The sequence below is a fragment of the Diceros bicornis genome, chromosome 4 (assembly GCF_020826845.1).
Source record: "Diceros bicornis minor isolate mBicDic1 chromosome 4, mDicBic1.mat.cur, whole genome shotgun sequence".
In the NCBI taxonomy this organism is placed as follows: Eukaryota; Metazoa; Chordata; class Mammalia; order Perissodactyla; family Rhinocerotidae; genus Diceros; species Diceros bicornis.
In genome coordinates this window covers 5,905,504-5,924,421 of record NC_080743.1, presented here as the reverse complement: position 1 = coordinate 5,924,421, position 18,918 = coordinate 5,905,504, and the positions used below count along the sequence as shown (strand labels likewise).

The 18,918-nt window shown below is 45.2% G+C and overlaps 1 protein-coding gene across 3 annotated transcripts in view; it reads left to right on the top strand.

Annotated features, from left to right (window-relative positions):
• The window catches only part of SLC35D1 (solute carrier family 35 member D1), a 53,025-nt gene extending 35,740 nt beyond the window's left edge, over positions 1–17,285 (top strand). For 2 of the 3 annotated variants that reach the window (XM_058538257.1, XM_058538255.1), the window contains 2 exons: positions 706–788; positions 14,699–17,285. In XM_058538257.1, the coding sequence (XP_058394240.1) occupies positions 706–788; positions 14,699–14,807 (192 nt within the window). In that variant the 3' untranslated portion in view covers positions 14,808–17,285. Of the gene's footprint in view, positions 1–705; positions 789–1,383; positions 1,711–14,698 lie in introns of those variants that run through there. The other variant, XM_058538256.1, reaches the window with a different exon arrangement.
• Positions 17,286–18,918: the final 1,633 nt, after the last annotated feature.

The following is an 18,918-nucleotide window of genomic DNA, read 5'->3' as shown; positions in this document are numbered from 1 at the left end:
GTGTGTTTTTTAAGAGACCAAGGAAGATTGCTCTAAAAACGGTCTTGATGTTGGTGAACCCCCCTCCATCCTCTTTCTCCTGCTCAGAAGAGGGAAAGAGGCGTGCCTGTCCTCCTTCACTGTCCCCTCACGAGTCAGCAGTCGTCTCAGTGGGAGGACACAGCCTTCTTTTCTAGGATGGCCGACTATGCTGTAGTGTTTTCTCCCCCAGCAATGGTACTTTCTCTATTTAGAGTCACAGAGTCAGCCCCTCCCTCGGGCCGGGGGGAGTCACAGTGTCAGCCCCTCCCCTGGGGCAGGGAGAGTCACAGTGTCAGCCGCTACCCAGGGGTGGGGAGAGTCACAGTGTCAGCCCCTCCCCTGGGGCAGGGAGAGTCACAGTGTTAGCCCCTACCCCGGGGCAGGAAGAGTCACAGTGTCAGCCCTCCCTTTGGGCAGGGAGAGTTGGGTGGTCTTGTATTCTTCAGTATTGTGAAAGCGTTCTGCTTCTGGAGAGAGAGATTGGGAAGAGGTGATGTCACTGTCTCCTTATTAGTGTTCTTGCTCATACTACACTTATTTTAGGATTGGCAGGTTTTTGTTGTTGTCTGTTTGTTTTTGTATTTTAGGGGTAGGTATTTGGGTCATAGTGTGGATGAGTTTATATCAATATTGAAAAAGCTCAGTTAAAGCTATGTAACAGTGTCTCACCATTTTTCTCTTTAGAATATATTGATAACTTATATTGGAATGGTCTTTGGTGGAGATTATATTTTCACATGGACAAACTTCATTGGCTTAAATATCAGGTAAGTAAAAATATTTAAATGTAACCACTTTGACAAGTGGGTGCTTGCATAGTATCATATAAGGTTGGGCTATTGATTGAATGGCAAATTTGTTCATTGCTGAAACAAACATTTTTGGAGTGCCTACAGTGTGCTATATATTTAATGTCTTTAGATAATGCTTTTTAAGAAAGGGGGAGAAAATGGTTCCATGTTTTATGCACAGTATTTGGGGAATCTTCTGGAAGTTGAACTCCTTTTACTTAGCAGTCCGTTATTTACTGTGCTAGACCGCAGTGCAGTGTCCTCAAGGAAATTCAGGGCTAAAGAGTACCAGCTCTGTTAGCATTGTGTTATGTGTATCTGACCTTGGACATGGCACTGCATTTCTTTAGACTTTATCTTCATCAGTGATGAGGGTGACTTTTATGATGGATTTTTCTCAGTTTGAGAATTGTGAATCACATGGTTTTAAATACTATTTATATACTTAAAAATCCTCAAATTTGGATTTGGGCCAGTCTTCTGTCCTGAACTCTGACTTGTATGTCTAACAGCCCACTTGACTTCTCCAACTGACATGTCCAAAACTGAACTTCTTTTATTTCCTCCAAAGTCTGCTGCAGCCACAGCCTCTACATCTCAGCTGATGGAAGCTCCATCCTCTGGCTGCTCAGCTCAGAAACCTTGGAGTCATCCTTGACTCTTCAGTCTTAGACCCAATAGCCGGTGTGTTAGCAAATTCTGTTGGCTCTGCCTTCAGAATATGCCGTCCAGAAAAGCATCACTTCTCACCATCTGCATTGCTCCCGTCATCATCTAAACCACCACCATCTCTTGCCTAGATTACTGCCTAGTCTTTTACACTTGTGTCCTTAGTTTACCTCGTCCCCCTCCCCAGTCAGTTCTCAGCAGCATAGACAGTGTGTTCTTTGTAAAAGGTAAGTCAGAACATGTCTTTTTTCACCACCCGCTGCCCCCCATGGCTCTCCATGTCCCAGAGTCCTGACAAGGCCTCCAGGACCTGCCCCCTCACTCCCTCTCCGGTTTCAGCTCCTGCTTCTCTCTTGTCGCTCGCTCCACTTCATCCACACACACCTCCTTGCTCTTTCTTGAGAACCCTGAGTGTGCTCTCCGGGGCCTTTGGACAGGATCCCTCTTCTCCTTGGAACACTGTTCTGCCAGATACTTGGATGGCTGACTCCTTCACCCGTGTAGGTTTTTGCTCAAATATTACCTCTCAAGGAAGTCCACCCTGACCACCTGATGGAAAACTGCAGCCTGCTCTTCCCCTCGGATCCTCCCAGGCCCTCTTATCCTGCTTTTCTCTTTGTCTCTTCCAGAGCACTTCATCTCTTTCTACTATACCATATAATTTGCCTATTTTGTATTTATTGCCTATTTTCTGCCTCCTCTGCTAGGATGTAAGTTTCATGAGGGCATAATCTCTGCCGGTATTGTTCACTCAAGTTTCCCGAGGTCCCAGAATGAATCCTAGAAGTTGCATAATAAATATTTGCATGATGGATTCTATATGGATTGGTGAAAAAGCACTTGGAAACTATAGAGCTCTCTCCTGGAATCTGTAGTATCATCTTTTTAATGTGCAGCAAATTATATAATCTCTCCAAGCTTTTATTCCTTCAAATGTAAACGAATGATAATATCTGTTCTACCTTCCATATGGTTCAATATGAGAATTTCATACTAATATTAATTGGTTAATAATTCATTGTTGCCCCTTCCCTGACATTTATTGCCACTATTGTTGTTTGTCTTTTAGAGAAAAATATCATTTGTTATTTGTGGGGCAGGAGTCGCTGGAAGGGTGGGTGTCTGCGTCTATGAGGATTGCGTGTTCTAGAGGGAGGATGGGTGTCTGTGTGTATGAGGATCGCGTGTTCTAGAGGGAGGGTGGGTGTCTGCATCTATGAGGATCGAGTGTTCTAGGGGGAGGGTGGGTGTCTGCGTGTATGAGGATCGCATGTTCTAGAGGGAGGGTGGGTGCGTGTATGAGGATCGCGTGTTCTAGAGGGAGGGTGGGTGTCTGCGTGTATGAGGATCACTTGTTCTAGAGGGAGGGTGGGTGTCTGCGTATGAGGGTCGCGTGTTCTAGAGGGAGGGTGGGTGTCTGCGTATGTGAGGATTGCGTGTTCTAGAGGGAGGGTGAGGGGTTGAGTCTCAGGCCTGGTTCCCACTGCAGCTCTGATGCTCTCCCACGGCCTGACTTTGAGTGAGTTCTTTATCTTTTCTGAGCTTCAGGTTTCTTTTGTGTTGAGGATGAAAATACGCTTCTCTTTAGAGTTGTTAGAATGAATTAGTCGAATGAATGTAAGGTACCTAACTCATTGCTTGCGCCTATGCTTAGTAAGTATCAGTTTCTTTCATTAATGTGTGTGAGGAAGGGCCAGGATATGAGGAGCAGCATGGTGAACCAGCTCTGATCTGGACGTGGCCAGTAATCTGGATTAAATCTGGATAGAAGAATCATGTGACACCATATAGACCTGACTAGGAGATGTCTTGGTTTGCTCTTTGTCCCCTTCAGGTAAATAACCTGAGAGCCAGAATGGAGCAAAAGCTTCTGTTTGCATTTTCAGATCTCTGCAGTTCAAGTCTCTTATAAGATAACATAGTATCTTATAAGAAAGGTTAGGTGTTGTTTTTCACATTGCAGGCTGTTTGAAAAAAACTTCGGTGCCTGAGTATGTTGAGTGTTACAAAGTAGGTCAGCCTGATGTATATCAAATCCAACCTTTTGAACATTCTTCCAGTGGAATTTCTTTTTGTGTCAGTGCATTATAGTTCTGGTTAAACAGTACCATTTTGCTAGCAAGGTTAGTTGATAATGATGTCATTGGTACTCTGTCCCTATGTAGTATTTTTAATAATTTCTGATTGCTCTCACATTTTATTGTAATAAATTTTACATGTCATATCTCTTTAATCCCTGTTTTATTACAAGGCTGGGGAGAAGTAAGTGATGTACTTAGCCAGTCAACATTCACATTATTTGCAGAGTTGGGATTAGAATCCAAGTGACCTTCTGTTCAAATACTATTTCCATTACAGTGTGCTTTTCAGCTTTTGTAAAGGAAAGTATGTATTGTCTAATTTTTTTTTCACTTTTTCTCTTTAAAATGGAAATTATGGTTATACTGTTTACTTTTTTTGACTTATCTTCTGCTAGTTAGTAAACAAACTCATAGGTTGTAGACATTACTTTTTTTTTTTTTTGGTGAGGAAGATTAGCCCTGAGCTAACATCTGTTGTCAGTCCTCCTCCTTTTGCTGAGGAAGATTGGCCCTAGGCTAACATCCATGCCCATCTTCCTCTTCTTTATGTGGGACGCCGCCACAGCATGGCTTGATGAGCGGTGCATAGGTCTGTGCCTGGGATCCAAACCTGTGAACCCTGGGCCGCCAAAGCGGAGCGTGTGAACCTCACCATTACGTCACGGTAGGGCCAGCCCCCCCGCCCGCCCCTTTAATGTAAGAAGCAACTTAAAGTGACTGCTTACTAGGTTTTGCTTTGATTGGAAGCAGTGTCACTCCATTCTTGGCTGCCTGCACCTTGAAGGAAATGAGTAATTGAACTGTACCCTTAAAGGATTCTGTGGTTAAACCCAGATGCGTCTAGCTCCACTCCACCCTGCCTAGTCTTTTGGCTGTTTTAAGAAGAGTGGAAATCGCTCTCCTCTGGCATGACTCAAGTGCAGGAAGCAGGAGATTTGCATTGGTCGCTTCTCAGGCTCCATCTACATTTGATTCTGCGACTTAAGGAGGCTTTTTTTTTCTGTAGGGCTCTGTTGAGAGCCTAGCTGTCTCCAACTCCCTTAAATGCTTTTTTCCAGTGGCCAGTTACTGAGTCCTCGCCCAAGCCCAGAAAAACTATGGACAGGATGGGGATGAATAGTGAAGGGTGGTGACAGAGCCTGCCTCTGTGTTTCCATCAGAGGCTGGGCTCTGGGCTGTGGCTTTGGTCTGAGTAATGTAGCCTTTCCTGGTAGTGACATCATCAGTCTCATAGCTGCCCAGGCTAGAATTCTTAGAATCTCTGGAACTCATCTTTATCTGTGATTCTGTTTTTCTTCTTTTTTTTTTTAAATTAATATATGATTTAAATATGGTAAAAGTCACCCTTTTTAGTGTACAGTTCTGAGACTTTTGACAAATGCATACAGTCATGTAACTACCACCACCACATTCAAGATATAAGACAATTGTATTACCCCCTAAATCTCCCCGTACCCCTTTGCATTGACCCTCTCCCCTTCCCCTCAGCCCCTGACAAAGATCTGTTTTCTATCCATTTAGTGTCCAGAGTGTCATATAGTGATACATGGTGTTACGTAGCTTGTGGTCTGACTTCTTTCACTTAACACGTTGCGTTTCAGATTCTGTGTTGTTGCATATATCAGTAGTTTGTACCTTTTTATTGCTGAGTAGTATTCCATTGTGGATATGTCACGGTTGTTTATCCATTCACCAGTTGAAAGACATTTGGGTAGTTTCCAGTTTTTAGCTGTTTTCTATTAGCTGCTGAAACATTTGCTTTGAAGTGTTCGTGTGAACATAAGTTTTCATTTCACTTGGGTAAATACCTAGGAGTGGAATTCCTGGGTTGTATGGTAAGTGTACGTGTAACTTTATAAGAAATGGCCAACCTATTTTTGAAAGTGTCCGTTGCGGTTTGCATAACCACCAGCCGTCTGTGAGAGTTCCAGTTGCTCAACATCCTAGCCTTTGGTGGTGTCAGTTTGTTTTTGTCTTTTAAATTCTAGCCATTCAAATAGATCTATAGTGGTATCTCATTGTGATTTTAATTTTCCTGATGGTTAATGATATTGAGCATCTTTTCATGTGCTTCTTTGCCATCTGTATATATTCTTTGGTAAAATGGCTGTTCAAATATTTTGCCCATTTTTTAAAAATTGGGTTGGTTTCTTAATGAGTCTTGCGAGTTCTTTATATGTTGTGAATACAAGTCCTTTATCTGATAGGTGATTTGCAAGTATTATTTTCCAGTCTGTGGCCTATGGATTGTGCTTTCGGTGTTGTGGTGTGAGGACTGGATGAAGATTCTTTTTATTGTGTATGTGTTATTTTTAATATAGATATACAATTGTTCCAGTACTTTTTGTTGAAAATACTATTCTTTCTCTGTGGCATTGCCTAATTCTTCATAACACTCTTTTGAAGTTCTTTTATTATTGCCTTTTTATAAATGAGGAGCTTGAGGCTTCATGAGGGTAGGTGAGTGGAATGTTGTGAAGATCTGCATTGAGCCTGTTGGCGGTCTGCCAGACACTGCTCTAGAGCGACAGAGTGCACTTCTCGGATCTGCCAGGGACACACAGCGAGTGAGTCAAGTCGCAAGAAGTGTAACCCAGATGGGTTGGACTCCAGAGTCCCAGTTCTCACCCTTTAATGCATTACCATTCAGTAATGACTGAATGACTGTAATGTAGCCTAGTAAATCGTGTGTGTCCATCGCCACTTTAGATTCTCAGCTATTCGAGGGCAGAAATCACTTGTCTTATTTAAAGTTGTATCAGTATTATCAGTGCCTGGCCCGTTATTGGCATTCAGCTAATAATAATTATAGCAAAATACTAGCCAGTATTCTTTATGCTTACTTGTGCTAGGCGTAGTCCTGGGTTCTCCATGCTTAATCTTCATAACAGCCCTATGAGATAGACCATGTAAACATTCCATTTCACAGAGAGGCTAAGAAACTGCTAAGTTTTGCCCATATTACCCAGCTGGTAAGTATTCAGTCTATGATTTGCCCTCCAAGTCTTCTTTCTTAACCACCATCCAGTGAATGCTGAGTAGATGACTGAATTGTTTTTATTTTCATATCCCTTCATGATAGGTCATCACATTGGTTACATACTCTTAGCCAGCCTCCTTTTGTGTAACAAAAACCATTGTACTGTAGCTTCTGAGGCCAAACCAGGGTCTGCACGGCTCAAGGAGGGGGCAGGGTGCAGTGCAGCCCAGAGTCGATGACTTGGGATCAGTTACCTCTCTCCACACCTGAATCTATGATTCCCTTATTTTGAACTCCTTTGCCTGTTTACTTCGAAGTGTGTGTTGCTTCTTAGTTCCAGACTGCTTCTCCTCCTGAGTAGTTCCATCCTAGTAGACTTTCCTCTGGTTCCAGGCTTCTGAAGTAAGGACGCAGCTTTCCCTTTGCTCTCAGTGTTCTCTCATTTGAAGAAAGAAAAGGACATGTTTTGTATTATCAGTTAGTTGCTGTTGATGTAATGTCTCTCAGGCTATGTATAGAGTTTATTATATTATGTAGAGCTGTTACATAACTGGCATCTCACTGGAATAGCTTGGACTTTTGAATAGGAAGTAGAGAGATTCTCTGGGCCTTGGTTATAGCATAATTCCTGACAGAAGAGCACTGACCTGGAATATGGCAAAAAAATCAGTGTTCTGTTGCTGATACTGCTACTAGCGACCTGTATTTCAGTGTTCTCGCTTTCAGTTTTTGAGCTAGAGTTGTCTATCCTAGTTCTGCCACTGAACTTCTCTGATTCACCCTGAAGAAGTCCTGTGGAAGCTCTGCCATGTGGTCAGTAGGTGTAAAGTTATTTTGCAGGAGACTTACGACATTTGAAGGAACTTCCTCCAGGTGTAGAAAACACATAAAATGGATGATCCTTTTAGTTCTGATGGGAGTCCTCCACCCACGTTTTAGGGTTTTTTAAGAGGCAGAAAAGAAAAAGGAGTACACAAGTTGGGGAGAAAATGCTGGAAATGCTTGAGTAGTTCGGACTGAGCCCCAAGTTGAGGAATAGTATTCAAGATGTCAAGAAAGCAAAACAAGGGCTGTTTTTAAATATGTAAGAGACCCCCTCCTTTCCAGAAAACTAAACAGTAAGACTAGGTAGGAAATAAGTTTTTAGGCTTATATTCTTTTTTTTTTTCCTTAACTTTTCTCTAACGCAGTCTTTAAAAAGAAACCCTGTGTATGTCCTTGGGGCCTCACCAGAATTCTGATCTTAAAGAGAGCGTTTGCCTGACTCATATCAGTTAATAAAGGAAAGAATATCCTTTTCCAGGCCCATGAGTTCCAAAGAACATCGGAACAGGATTGGAGAGCCTTTTATTTTTTTCTAAATTTCCTCCTGGGCAAATTCCTAAAACTCCTGTGCAAATGGAATGGTTCACATCCCGGCCAGACTCCTGTAACTAGGGTACTTCTACTTCTGAGGTATGTGCCCAGACCAGCACTTATCCTAGAGTAGAAAGGACATAAGTAGGTGTCTGGGAAGGCAGCAAGTAGAGAGTTAGTGTTCCATGAGCACCTAGCGTATGACGGCCACCACCTTTTTACAGTGTTGTCTCATGTGATCATCCCCCAGTTCACATGATAGTGGAATTGGGACTCAGAGAGGTGAAATAACTTGCCCAAGGTCAAGCTGAGCCATAGTAAGAACGAGAGCTGAGATTCTAACCCTGATCAGTCGTCCCCAGGATTTAGCCATGTGCTGGCACGTGAGATGAGAGATTAGCGTGGCCCCTCTTTGTTTGGAACGTTTCCAGAGTCTCCTTGCTTGCCTCCTGCCTTACCACTGATTTGTATTCTCCTGCCTCCCGTGGTGGGCAGGGTGAGAATCAGCACTGTTGAACCCATTCTGTACACGCATTATAGGAAGTGACTACTTAGTGCATGCGGTGCTGTAGACTCATCTTTATCTTCAGGGAAGTTGTAATCCAGCTGGGAAGATTCCTTTGTTCTTGAACAAATGCATTGTAGGGACCCACTGTGTAACAAACATTGCGTTAGGCAGTGGGGATAGAGCTGCTCTCAAAACTCTTGCCCTTCATGGAGTCTTCCTTCTGGTAGAGGAGACAGAAAATGAATGAAGATAACTGAATGAAGTATTTGCTGTTGATAAATATTAGCTGTGATAAATAGTAATGGAGAAGAGCAGAGCAGGGAAGGGGGATGGCAGTATTGCTGGGGTTGGGGGTGCTTACTGAGAAGTTATATTTTGTATAAAGACCTAGAAAGTGGTGGGAATGAGCCACATTGGTTTCTGGAGGGAAGAGGAAATGAAAAGGCGCTGAAGTGGGAGTGTGCCTGTTGTGTTCAAGGAACCACGAGGAGGCCAGTGTGGCGGGAGTGAAGTGAGTGAACCGAGATGGGCTGCAGAGGTCGTGGGGCGGAGGGCAGACTGGGGACTACCTTTAAGAGAGAGGGAGATGTTGGAGGATTTTAAATAGAGGAGTGACGTGGTCTGGCTTAGTGTTAACTGGATCGCTCTGGCCGCTGTGTTGAGATGAGACTGAAGGAGGAGAGGAAATGTGAAATGATTATGTTAATAGCAATGGCTTTCATTTATATAGGAATCATATAGCATGTATAACAACATTAGGCATTTATACGGCATTAATAAGAGCAGCGATGAGGCACTTTTTACACATTCTCTCAAAGGAGCTTTCAACAGCTGTCATCACGCAGGCATCGCAAGGCAGCTATCCAGACTGGCTCTGCTGGTAAGGTTGTGGTAGTCTCAGGAACTGCAATCACACAGAGTGCTGGGAGACTCCACAGAGGAAAGGATCCTTAGGCTAGACCTTGACCAGGAGGTAGGATTTGGAGAGGTGGAAGAGAAGGGTGGGTATCCAGCCATGAGTACCGCAGGAGCAAAAGCATGAGCTGAAATGCAGGCAGGGGAGGGTGGGCAGTGGGTGCCCCAGTGGGCAAGAAGAAGAGGTGTTGCCCAAGGGTAACACGGGAGAAGTAGGTTGACACCCATGTGTGAGATGCCTCGAAAGTCTCATAACAGAGGAGGAGTGAGCACCCGACCAGGAGGACGCCGAGAGTTACTAGTAGACCACAAGTGGTAGAGGTTAGGTCGAGGCTTGCGCACTCACAGTACAGGGAAGGCCTAGTTGGGACAACCAAAACCAGGAAGACCTCGCAGACTGAGGGCTCCTTGGTTTCTGGGTGCATGGGTATGCGGCCACGCAGAGAGAAGTAGCAGCTGCCACCCCCGTCGTCTTCCTGTTCTGCGCGGATTAGCCCTGCTGTGCCTTGGCATTTTGACTTCTACCTCTGGATGTCTGCTGTGTGCTATAATTAACCTTTGAAATGGTCAGTTGTCCTATTATATGATTTAAATATATAACTTAGTTAAACAGAATTTAATTCTCACTTCAGTCCTGTAAGAGTGGTGTTCTAATCACCATTTCACAGATGAGGGAGCTAAGGCTCTGAGTGGTTAAGTAACTTGCTGCACATCACAGAGCTTTGTAAATGTCAGAGTCCACCATTATTTTACTCAACCCTGTGTCACCTCTGTGTTTCTCACTGGAAGGTGATAGAAACAGAGGCAATGCAGCTCTGCTTCATTTGGCTGGTGAGAAAGTTGAGAAAAGGCTCCCCAGCAGCTGCTCTGTGGGGAGTTAAGGTGGGGTGTCCCTAGTCACAATAGCGAGTGGACCCAGAGGCCCGGTTCACCTATTTGGCAGGAGTTGTGTGTGTTAGGAGATAGCAGTAGAAGTCAAACCATCTTGGTTCCTAGGTTTTGATGTGGATTAACCTATTTTACATATGAAATATAGAAGGTAGGGGTCTCATCTACGGTGCGGAGCTACCTGGCTAGACAAACATGTCAGCTGCAGAAGGAGATGAAGACAGCCTGGACCTTAGGACTCTCCTTCCCTGGCCGTGGAGTTGCTGAAGGCATTTTTAGTGTGTATTTATAGAATGGACATCTGATTATCTGAGACTAGTGAATATATGTGTCCGTGGCTGTAGGTCTAGGAGAGAGGTGGGTTGTGTTTGCATGGCTTTGGAAGGTCCGAGTGGATCAGGGCAGATGGAATGGCCACATTCAGCACTTTCCAGGCAGTCTTGCAGTCTTCTAACTAGACCTCTGTCTGCAGGGTGCTGTAGCTTTGTCTTTCCCTTCTGTGTATCTCCTGGCTGTGTCTGCCACGGCAGGTCTCAGTGAATTAATAATTGGTACTACTATGATCTGAATATTAGACAGATGGAGAATTGCTTGAGCTTTTAAAAAAACGAATATTTAGGACGGTTGAATATATAAATACCAATTCCAAAGTACCAGAGGTCGTTACCTTTAATGTGAATATTTATGGAGCCAATAGATTAATGAGAAGTTCTTTGTTTGAAATAGAAGATCTGATTCAGAATCATTTGGCAGTGTAGGCCTTCTCCCGACAAGATCTGGGCTTTTCCCTTTTTTCCTCCATCCTTCTCTTCCTCGCCTCCCAGTTTCCTCAGATTCCCAAAGCTGCTAGGAAGCAATTTAAATTCCTTTCCTGCATCAGTTCATCACTGGTTGGCACATAGTATCCTTGTTGATGAATATTCACTTCTCCTTGGGTGATTCAGGAATGGCTATTTCTGAAAACTTAAATATTTAATAATGATCAAGTCAGGAATAAAGATGAGGTGAAACATCCTTTATTATCGCCTCCTGTAGGACTCATGAGAGTTGAGATCAGTAGTCTCTGTGTTTTGGTTTTGCTCTGGTTATTTACACAACTGTGTGGCAATAGCGTGCCCTCCCCTTGCCTCAGGTTGAGTCGCCTTATTCTGCCAGCCTCGCTTTCATCAGCAGTGCCTCTGGCCTCTGCTGTGAGGATCAGAGCTGACGGAAGCGGGAGAAGGGAGTCAGTGTTCCCTGATTGCTTACTGTGTGCCGGGATTAGGGCCTAGTTCTTTATGCATCTTGTCTCATTTAATCCTCGAACGATAGTTAGAGAGTAGTAGTCTTATTTTATTAGTACAGAAATAGAATCTCATAGAAATGAATAAATTTGCCCAAGGGCACAGAGCTTGCAGTATGTTCGAGATTTGAACTGAGACCTAACTCCAGAGTCCGTGTTTTTTCATTACACTGACTACACTAGGGGTGTCAGGTCCCAGATCACCATAAGAACAAAGCTGGGAATAAATTCCAGGGCATTCTTGGTCATCTTGTATCTTGAACTGCTCCATTGTTTCTATCCATTTGAAATCGGCTTAGTATGAACATCAGATTGTCTTGACAGGAAAGATAAGAGAGAGCGTTGTCACATTTTAGGTTGTCGTGGGAGCGGGATTCTAGATGAGAATCGGATGAAAGACAGGAGCAGTCCTTCACTTTGTTGTGGGGAGGCTGGGTTTGGAGGCAGAGGGACAGACTGTCCTGTACATGTACATGTGACCCTCAAAGAATTCTTAGCCTCAGTCAACAAGGCAGCAGTAAGCCATCTCCTCGGGTCCTAGCCCAGCTACCAGGGAGATCATCTACTTGATGTACGAGAAAAACAAGAAAAGTTTCCAGAAGAGTCAGAGCAAAAGAAAAAATGAAATGGATAAAAGCTACCAGATGAAGGAAAAGATGAAGCTCGGTGAACACTGCACAGGGTTGGGTTCGTGAGGCTCCTGCCTTTGAATGGGGCCGTGACGGAGGTCCAGTCCAGCAGTTCTTTATTAGGCTGCTGCGACGTGCCAGGCCTGTGCAAGGGCCTCTGAAGAGCTAAGATAAGGCCTTGGGAAGTGTATAGGCTGATGGGAACGGGATAAGGACGGGCAGCGATATCAAGTGGGGCAGGGGCTGTAAGGGAGGAAGCCATTTCAGTGGGGAAAGTCAGACTGACTGGGTTATTCTGGTCCGTCATTAGGATGCATTGTGATCCTTAGCATGTTATATATGACTCTGGGGCTCAGTTTCTTCATCTGTGAAATGAGCAGCTTGTAGGAATATTGCAGCGGCAGGAGATGTATGTCACATGCTCGACTCGTAGTAGACTTCAGTAAATGGTCACGGTTTGACATTAAGGTCTGTGAGTGCCTGCCCTTGCTTCCCTATTGCGGGGGCTGGGCCTCTCACCCTGCTGCAGCTGCTCTGGGGCTGGGCCTCCAAAGCCCAGAGGAGAATAGAATTAATTTCAAATAAGCAGTAAGTTTATGAGTCAAGTGGTCAGGCAGAGGCTGGGGGCCAAACCAGGGCAGGGACGTCTGAAAGCAGAGCCCAGGCCAGGCTGCTGGCTGGAGCCCCAGGGGTGTCCCGGGCCGCAAGCTCCGTGGGAGAGCGGGGCGTGGCTCCGGCTTACCTCCAGTAAGTGATTGGGGCAGGGGGCCGTGTCCCTGGTGAGTCCCCACAGGGAATAGACAGGAGTGATCCCTGTCCCCAAAGAGTGAACCCTCCTGGTGGTGGGTGTGGGGGACAGGTAACCCGCTCAGGGGCTGAGGGCCCGGGTGACAGATTCTCCAACAAATGGAAAAGAAATGACCTATACAGGCGTACCTCAGAGGTATTGGGGGTTCAGTTCCAGACCACCACAATAAAGCGAATATCACAATAAAGTGAGCCACACGAAATTTTTGGTTTGCCAGTGCATATAAAAGTTATGTTTACACTATACTGTAGTCTGTTAAGTGTGCAGTAGCATTATGTCTAAAAAAAATGTACATACCTTAATTAAAAAATGCTTTGTTGCCAAAAAATGCTAACCATCATCTGAGCCTTCAGCGGTCTTGATCTTTTTGCTGGTGGAGGTCTTGCCTCGGTGTTGGTGTCTGCTGATCAGGGTGGTGGATGCTGAAGGCTGGGGTGGCTGTGGCAATTTCTTAAAGTAAGACAACAGAGAGTTTGCTGTGTCGATTGACTCTTCCTTTCATGAACGATTTCTCTTTCTTATCATTCATGTGTTCACTGGAGTAGCACTTTTAATTTCCTCCGAGAACTTTTCCTTTGAATTCACAGCTTGGCTAACTGTTCGGCGCAAGAGGCCTAGCTTTTGACCTATCTCGGCTTTCGACATGCCTTCCTCACGAAGCTTAATCATGTCTAGCTTTTGATTTAAAGTGAGAGACGTGTGACTCTTCCTTTCACTTGAACACTTAGAGGCCGTTGTAGGGTTATTAATTGGCCTAATTTCAGTCGCGTCTCAGGCAATAGGAGGCCCGAGGAGGGGATGGGGGCGGGGAACAGCCGTTTGGTGGAGCAGGCAGAACACACACGGCACTTATGGATTAAGTTCGCTGTCTTTACAGTTAACAGTTTGGTGCCCCGCAACAATTACAATAGTAATATCCAAGATCATTGATCACAGATCACCATAACAAATATAATAATAATGAAAAAGTTTTGAAATATTGCAGAAATTACCAAAATGTGACACAGAGACACGGAGTAAGCAAATGCTGTTGGAAAAATGACAGCGATAGACTTGCTTAACGCAGGGTCGCCACAGACCTTCAATTTGTAAAAAATGCTGTAAAGCGAAGTGCAGTAAAACGAGGTGTGCCTGTAGTCTCACCATCCAGGTGTAACTGTTGTTAAGGTTCCTCTGTTCCTTCCAGACTTTTTTCTGTTCTGATGCATAGCGATATACATATCTGTGTTCACGTAAATAAAATGCGATTAGACAATACTTAATGTTTTGTGAGGTGATTTTTTCAATCAAATTGTTATTCCTGTTTTCATTTTATATCATTTTAATGGATGCCTAGTGTTCTGTTGTATGAATTATATATTTCCTCACTGTGGGACGTTTACCCCCTTTCTAATTTTCTGCTATTATGAATTTTGTGGTAAACACTTTGTCGGTAAGTCTGTGAAGATGTACACAATTCATCCATGAAGCAGACTGCTAGGTCGAAGGATAAACAGAATTCTGAAGTTTTGATTGCAACAAATTTTCTTCTGGAAAGGTTGTATGAAATTGGCATTCCTGCTGGCAAGTGTGCAAACCTGCGTTTTCCCAGTTATGTTGACGGCCGTGTGTGACACCGCGATGAGGGAGTGTCTCTAGTTCAGTGCATGAAATGCTGTCTCTGTTTTACGTTCACGTGCAGTGATTTATAGAGGCGGCTCCAGCTCTCCCTGTCTCCCTTACGTCTGCCGTTCCGGCCCTCCTCCCTGACGGTGGTCTTCTCTTTTGCAGCATTGCTGGGAGCCTGGTGTATTCCTACATCACTTTCTCTGAAGAGCAGCTGAGCAAACAGTCAGAGGCTGGTAACAAGCTGGACACCAAGGGGAAGGGAGCGGTGTGACAGAGGACTGCTGAGCCCCTGAGGCCACGCTTCTGATCAGCTCGGAACTCTGGCAACTCTTACGCAGAAACTGAGGTGTCTTGATTGTGGAGAAAATACCATTCCTTTGCACTTGTACAATCTGAGGATTGATTGCTGCCTTTTAAAATTTTATGAGAGAAACTTATAATTGACTCTATTTTAAATATGCCATTTGAATTAATTTATATCAGACTGGAAAATGTACTGGGCTTTTTAATTTATTTTTCCTCTATGCTGACAGTGAGACATCAGTGTTTTGAGAATATTTCATTCCATGGTTTGCTGTCCTGGCCTCCTGGGAGCTGCACATGTAAAGTGCTCCAGCTGGAGCCTCCTCGTTCACATCACCGCTGCGTCTGGGGGCGGTCCAGGCTGCCTTCTGCTGGAAATGCAGCCAAGTATCTGAAATTACTCTTCTTTAAATTCTATTTCTTAACGATTGCATTTTCCTCATAAGGATATCATACTGCGTTTGCCACAGATGACAACTTTGGCACTAAAAACTGTGGGGCTTTGAAGTATATGGCTTTCAATGTTGGCTTCCCTGAGAACCCACAGGATGAGCAGAGTGCATGCCTTGAAAAGATGCTGCTCCCTCTCTGGGATGGGGATAGTGAAGGGGTGGAGGCAGGAGGCCTTTTACTCCTTTACTCGTCTGGCTCATTCATTCATTCAACCAGAATGTCCTGAGTGTGTGATGTGAGTAGGCATCGTGCTGAGTACTGGAGGCAGAGATGTTTCTGGAAGGAGTTGAGGGGTCTCCCTCCTGCTGTGGTGACAGGGTAAGACAGAGGCCATAGCTCTGTCGGTCCATTCAGAAGACGATGTGACTGGGAACAAGGCGCAGAGAGTCCCAGCTCTCAGAAACAGCACATCTTTGAATGGGGTTAGGAGCAGCTGCCCTCCCTAGCCCTCAGCGGGGTGAGACCTAATGCTGCAGTGTGCGCCGTCAGCTGTGGGAAGAGCTGCGCTTGGTGAACTGTGCGCTCAGCCCCTCCTCTCTCTGTGCGTGCTGGTGGGCAGGCACCCTCCACCGCCCCTGCTTTCCTCCTCTGGGTTTCCTTCCTCCTCTTGCTGCTCCTCTCTAAATCAGCAGGACTGAGTCCATTGGTTTGAGGGGAAAGGCTGGTTAGATGTGTCTGTATTGTCAAGGCTTGGTCTTCTACAGTGTCACTGTGAGCCATCACCTTCCTTTCTCCTTAGACGGCGTGAGTATCCCTCTGCCGCCTACATCCTGTGTCTCTTGGCTCACTTATTGAACATGCCAGCTTCTGTCCAGACCAGGGCTGCGTCCTGGGAGAGCATCCGTGAATGGACGTTACCTGAGTTGCCTCTTGTTGGGGGCGGGGGCGAGGTGTTAAACACAGCCCTGTGACTTGGTTCAAAGACATCCATTGACTAGGGGGACAAGTATTTGCCTGAGGCCAGCTGTGCAGTCAGTGTACCAGAGGCTGGGCACCTTTGCCCTGTTGCACACACTAGCTTCGATTTCATTGGATTGGAATCCACTGGGCTTTGTTGACCTAAACAATCAGTATTTTGGTGCCTCAGCAGGGGACCTAGAAGGTTTTTTTTTCTTTTTGTTTTTGAAGATTACACTGAGGTCATTTTCATATTCATGTTTTTCCCTTATTTTGGTTTGTCTTGATTAAAGCCTGCCAGTGGTGCTGGGTCCCTACAGTTAGCCTCATGGCCACCTCCAAGTTACAAGCTCCATGCCACTTTTTTCCAGTATCATCTCATCTGAGAAAATTCCAGTGGGAGAATAGGATATCACCTTGTGTAGGATGCTTCTTATTGTGCCCGTTTTACCAATGAGAAAACAAGACTCAGAGAATGTGGGTGACTTGTGGTTTTTTCCACTGAGCCAGGCTGCCATTGATCAGCTGCCCCTCTCTGAGGGCTGAGGAAGCAGGCATGCTGGCTGAGTTAGCTCGAGATCTTGCAGGGAGGCGAGCGGTTGATTGAAATTGGAGTCAGAGAGAAAAGCTGGGAGAGAGATGGGCGCTCTGTGTGCCAGAGCTTTTGCGAACTTCCAGGCCGGCCTCACTTGATATGCACTTCTGGCTGTGAACGCTGCTGGCTTCTGCCCGCCTTTGCCCCAGTGGGGTGGAAAGCCATCGTGAGAGCGAGTATTAGTGGTTCTGTTCCTTCCTCTATCGGCCACACAAAGGGGGGACCTTGGACATTAGAAATAATTTGTGTTTTAGAGTTTCTCATCATGGAAGGCCTTTGGGTATGTCTGGAGGCCAGACCCCCACTAGGGGTTGAACTGCTTCTGGGGGTCAGGTTCCCTTACAGATCTGTCATCTCTCTGGGTTTATTTGAGAAAGTCACGTATAGTTACAGCTTCGCTAAATGCATATGACCTCAGGGCCCCTGACATGTGCTGCACTTTCTGACTGACCAGAAGCAGTGGAGCAACTCACAGCTTCTGTCCCGTCTGTGTGCTGATTCCTGGCTACCCCCCTCGACGGCCACCGATGTTTCAAGGGAAAGCAGTCTGGGAGGTTGGAGATGGAATAGACTGTCCAGCCATTTTTGGAGTTTGTTCTCATTTATATTCAGGCTTGTTTATAGTGCATGAGAGATTTACATGGTACTCTAGCATCGCCCAGAATGTCTGGATTTTGCCCCAAGGTTGATATCTTACGGGATAAAGATTCTTTGACCTATTAACTACCTCCTGGGAGAAAAAGAGTTAAATCCTTAATTTCCCCTGAGACAGATGAGCTGTGGTGAGAATTCTGAAAGCCAAATTTTATGACCAGTGCCTCCTTTTCTTGAGTTAGTGACAGTGACATCAGCATCCTCTTTGGCCAGTCTGCTTTTAGTCAGTGCCACATTGGTTTGAATAATGCTGGTTGGCTGGCCGATACATCGCCACCATGTCAGGAGATTGTTACTCATGGCTGTTGACTTTATGAGTCAGTCATTTGTAGGATCCAACTTGCATGTAGGTTAAAAAAAAAAAGTGCATTTGCAAGTTTTCTGTAGTCCCGTTGTATCAGGAATCCGTGGGAAGTCCAGGTCAGTAACGCTCAGGAAGGATCTTCACGGGAACAATGTAGAGTTCCACGTCTAGCTGGTCTGGATGGTACCTGGGATCTGGGGCCTACCTTTGCTTTCATTGTTAGGGCCTCGTTCAGTGAGCAGAGGTTTACTGAGCATCTGTTTCATGCCAGGCATTATGCTAAGCTCCGGGGAAACTGAGATGAACAGGCCATGGTAGAATTCTTTAGCCAGACCCTAACTGAGAAAGCAGCAGATGAAGTCAGTGATTTGTGAGTGAGAGCTGCATGCAGGGTTACCAGTATCACAGATTGGGGTGCCCCACCCACAAGCTGAGGCATTTTTTTATTCCAGGAGGACTTTCATAATTTATATGAGTCTTCTAGGTCTGTGACAAGTGCCTGAAGGCTAGAATTGTGTGAATAGCCTGAGTTCCTCCTCCCTCTGCTGCATATACTCTCGCCTCCCCAGGACTGTGGGACTGTGGGACTCCTATGAACAACGCTGAGGGAAAATCATAACATTCAGAATAAATGAGTTAATGGATGCGAAACTACTCAGCACGATGCCTGGTGCATGTCAGGCACTCAGCAAATATTGTGACTGTCATTATGTCATGGTGAGACTGTAGGCAGAAACGAGATTCTTAATGTGTGCTCCCTAAATGCTAGAGGCCTGGGCAGTGTGTGTATTTCTTAAAAAATGTGACCCTGTGTCTTGTTGCCTCTAGAATGTTGAAGTAAGTTTCTGTTCGTGGTCTCGTTTTTTTAAAAACACCTACTGGATATAATTGTGGCCATTGTGTGATGCAGGTGATTCCACCTGTTTTTAAAAAACAACGAAATTACTCATTTTGATGGTAAATTTCAAAAAAGGAAGAATTACTTCCCATCTTAAAGGAAGACAATTACACTTCACAGCAGTGGTTCAGTTAGAACCTTCCCAGTCTGTCACCTTAAGGTACAGCCGGACATTCTTTCTTCCCTTCTCGGAATTAAATGCGCTGAGCGCATGCTGCCTCTGCCTCCAGGCTTCTCTCGGTTGTTGGGGTTCGTGAACCTCTGGCACCATCACCGTT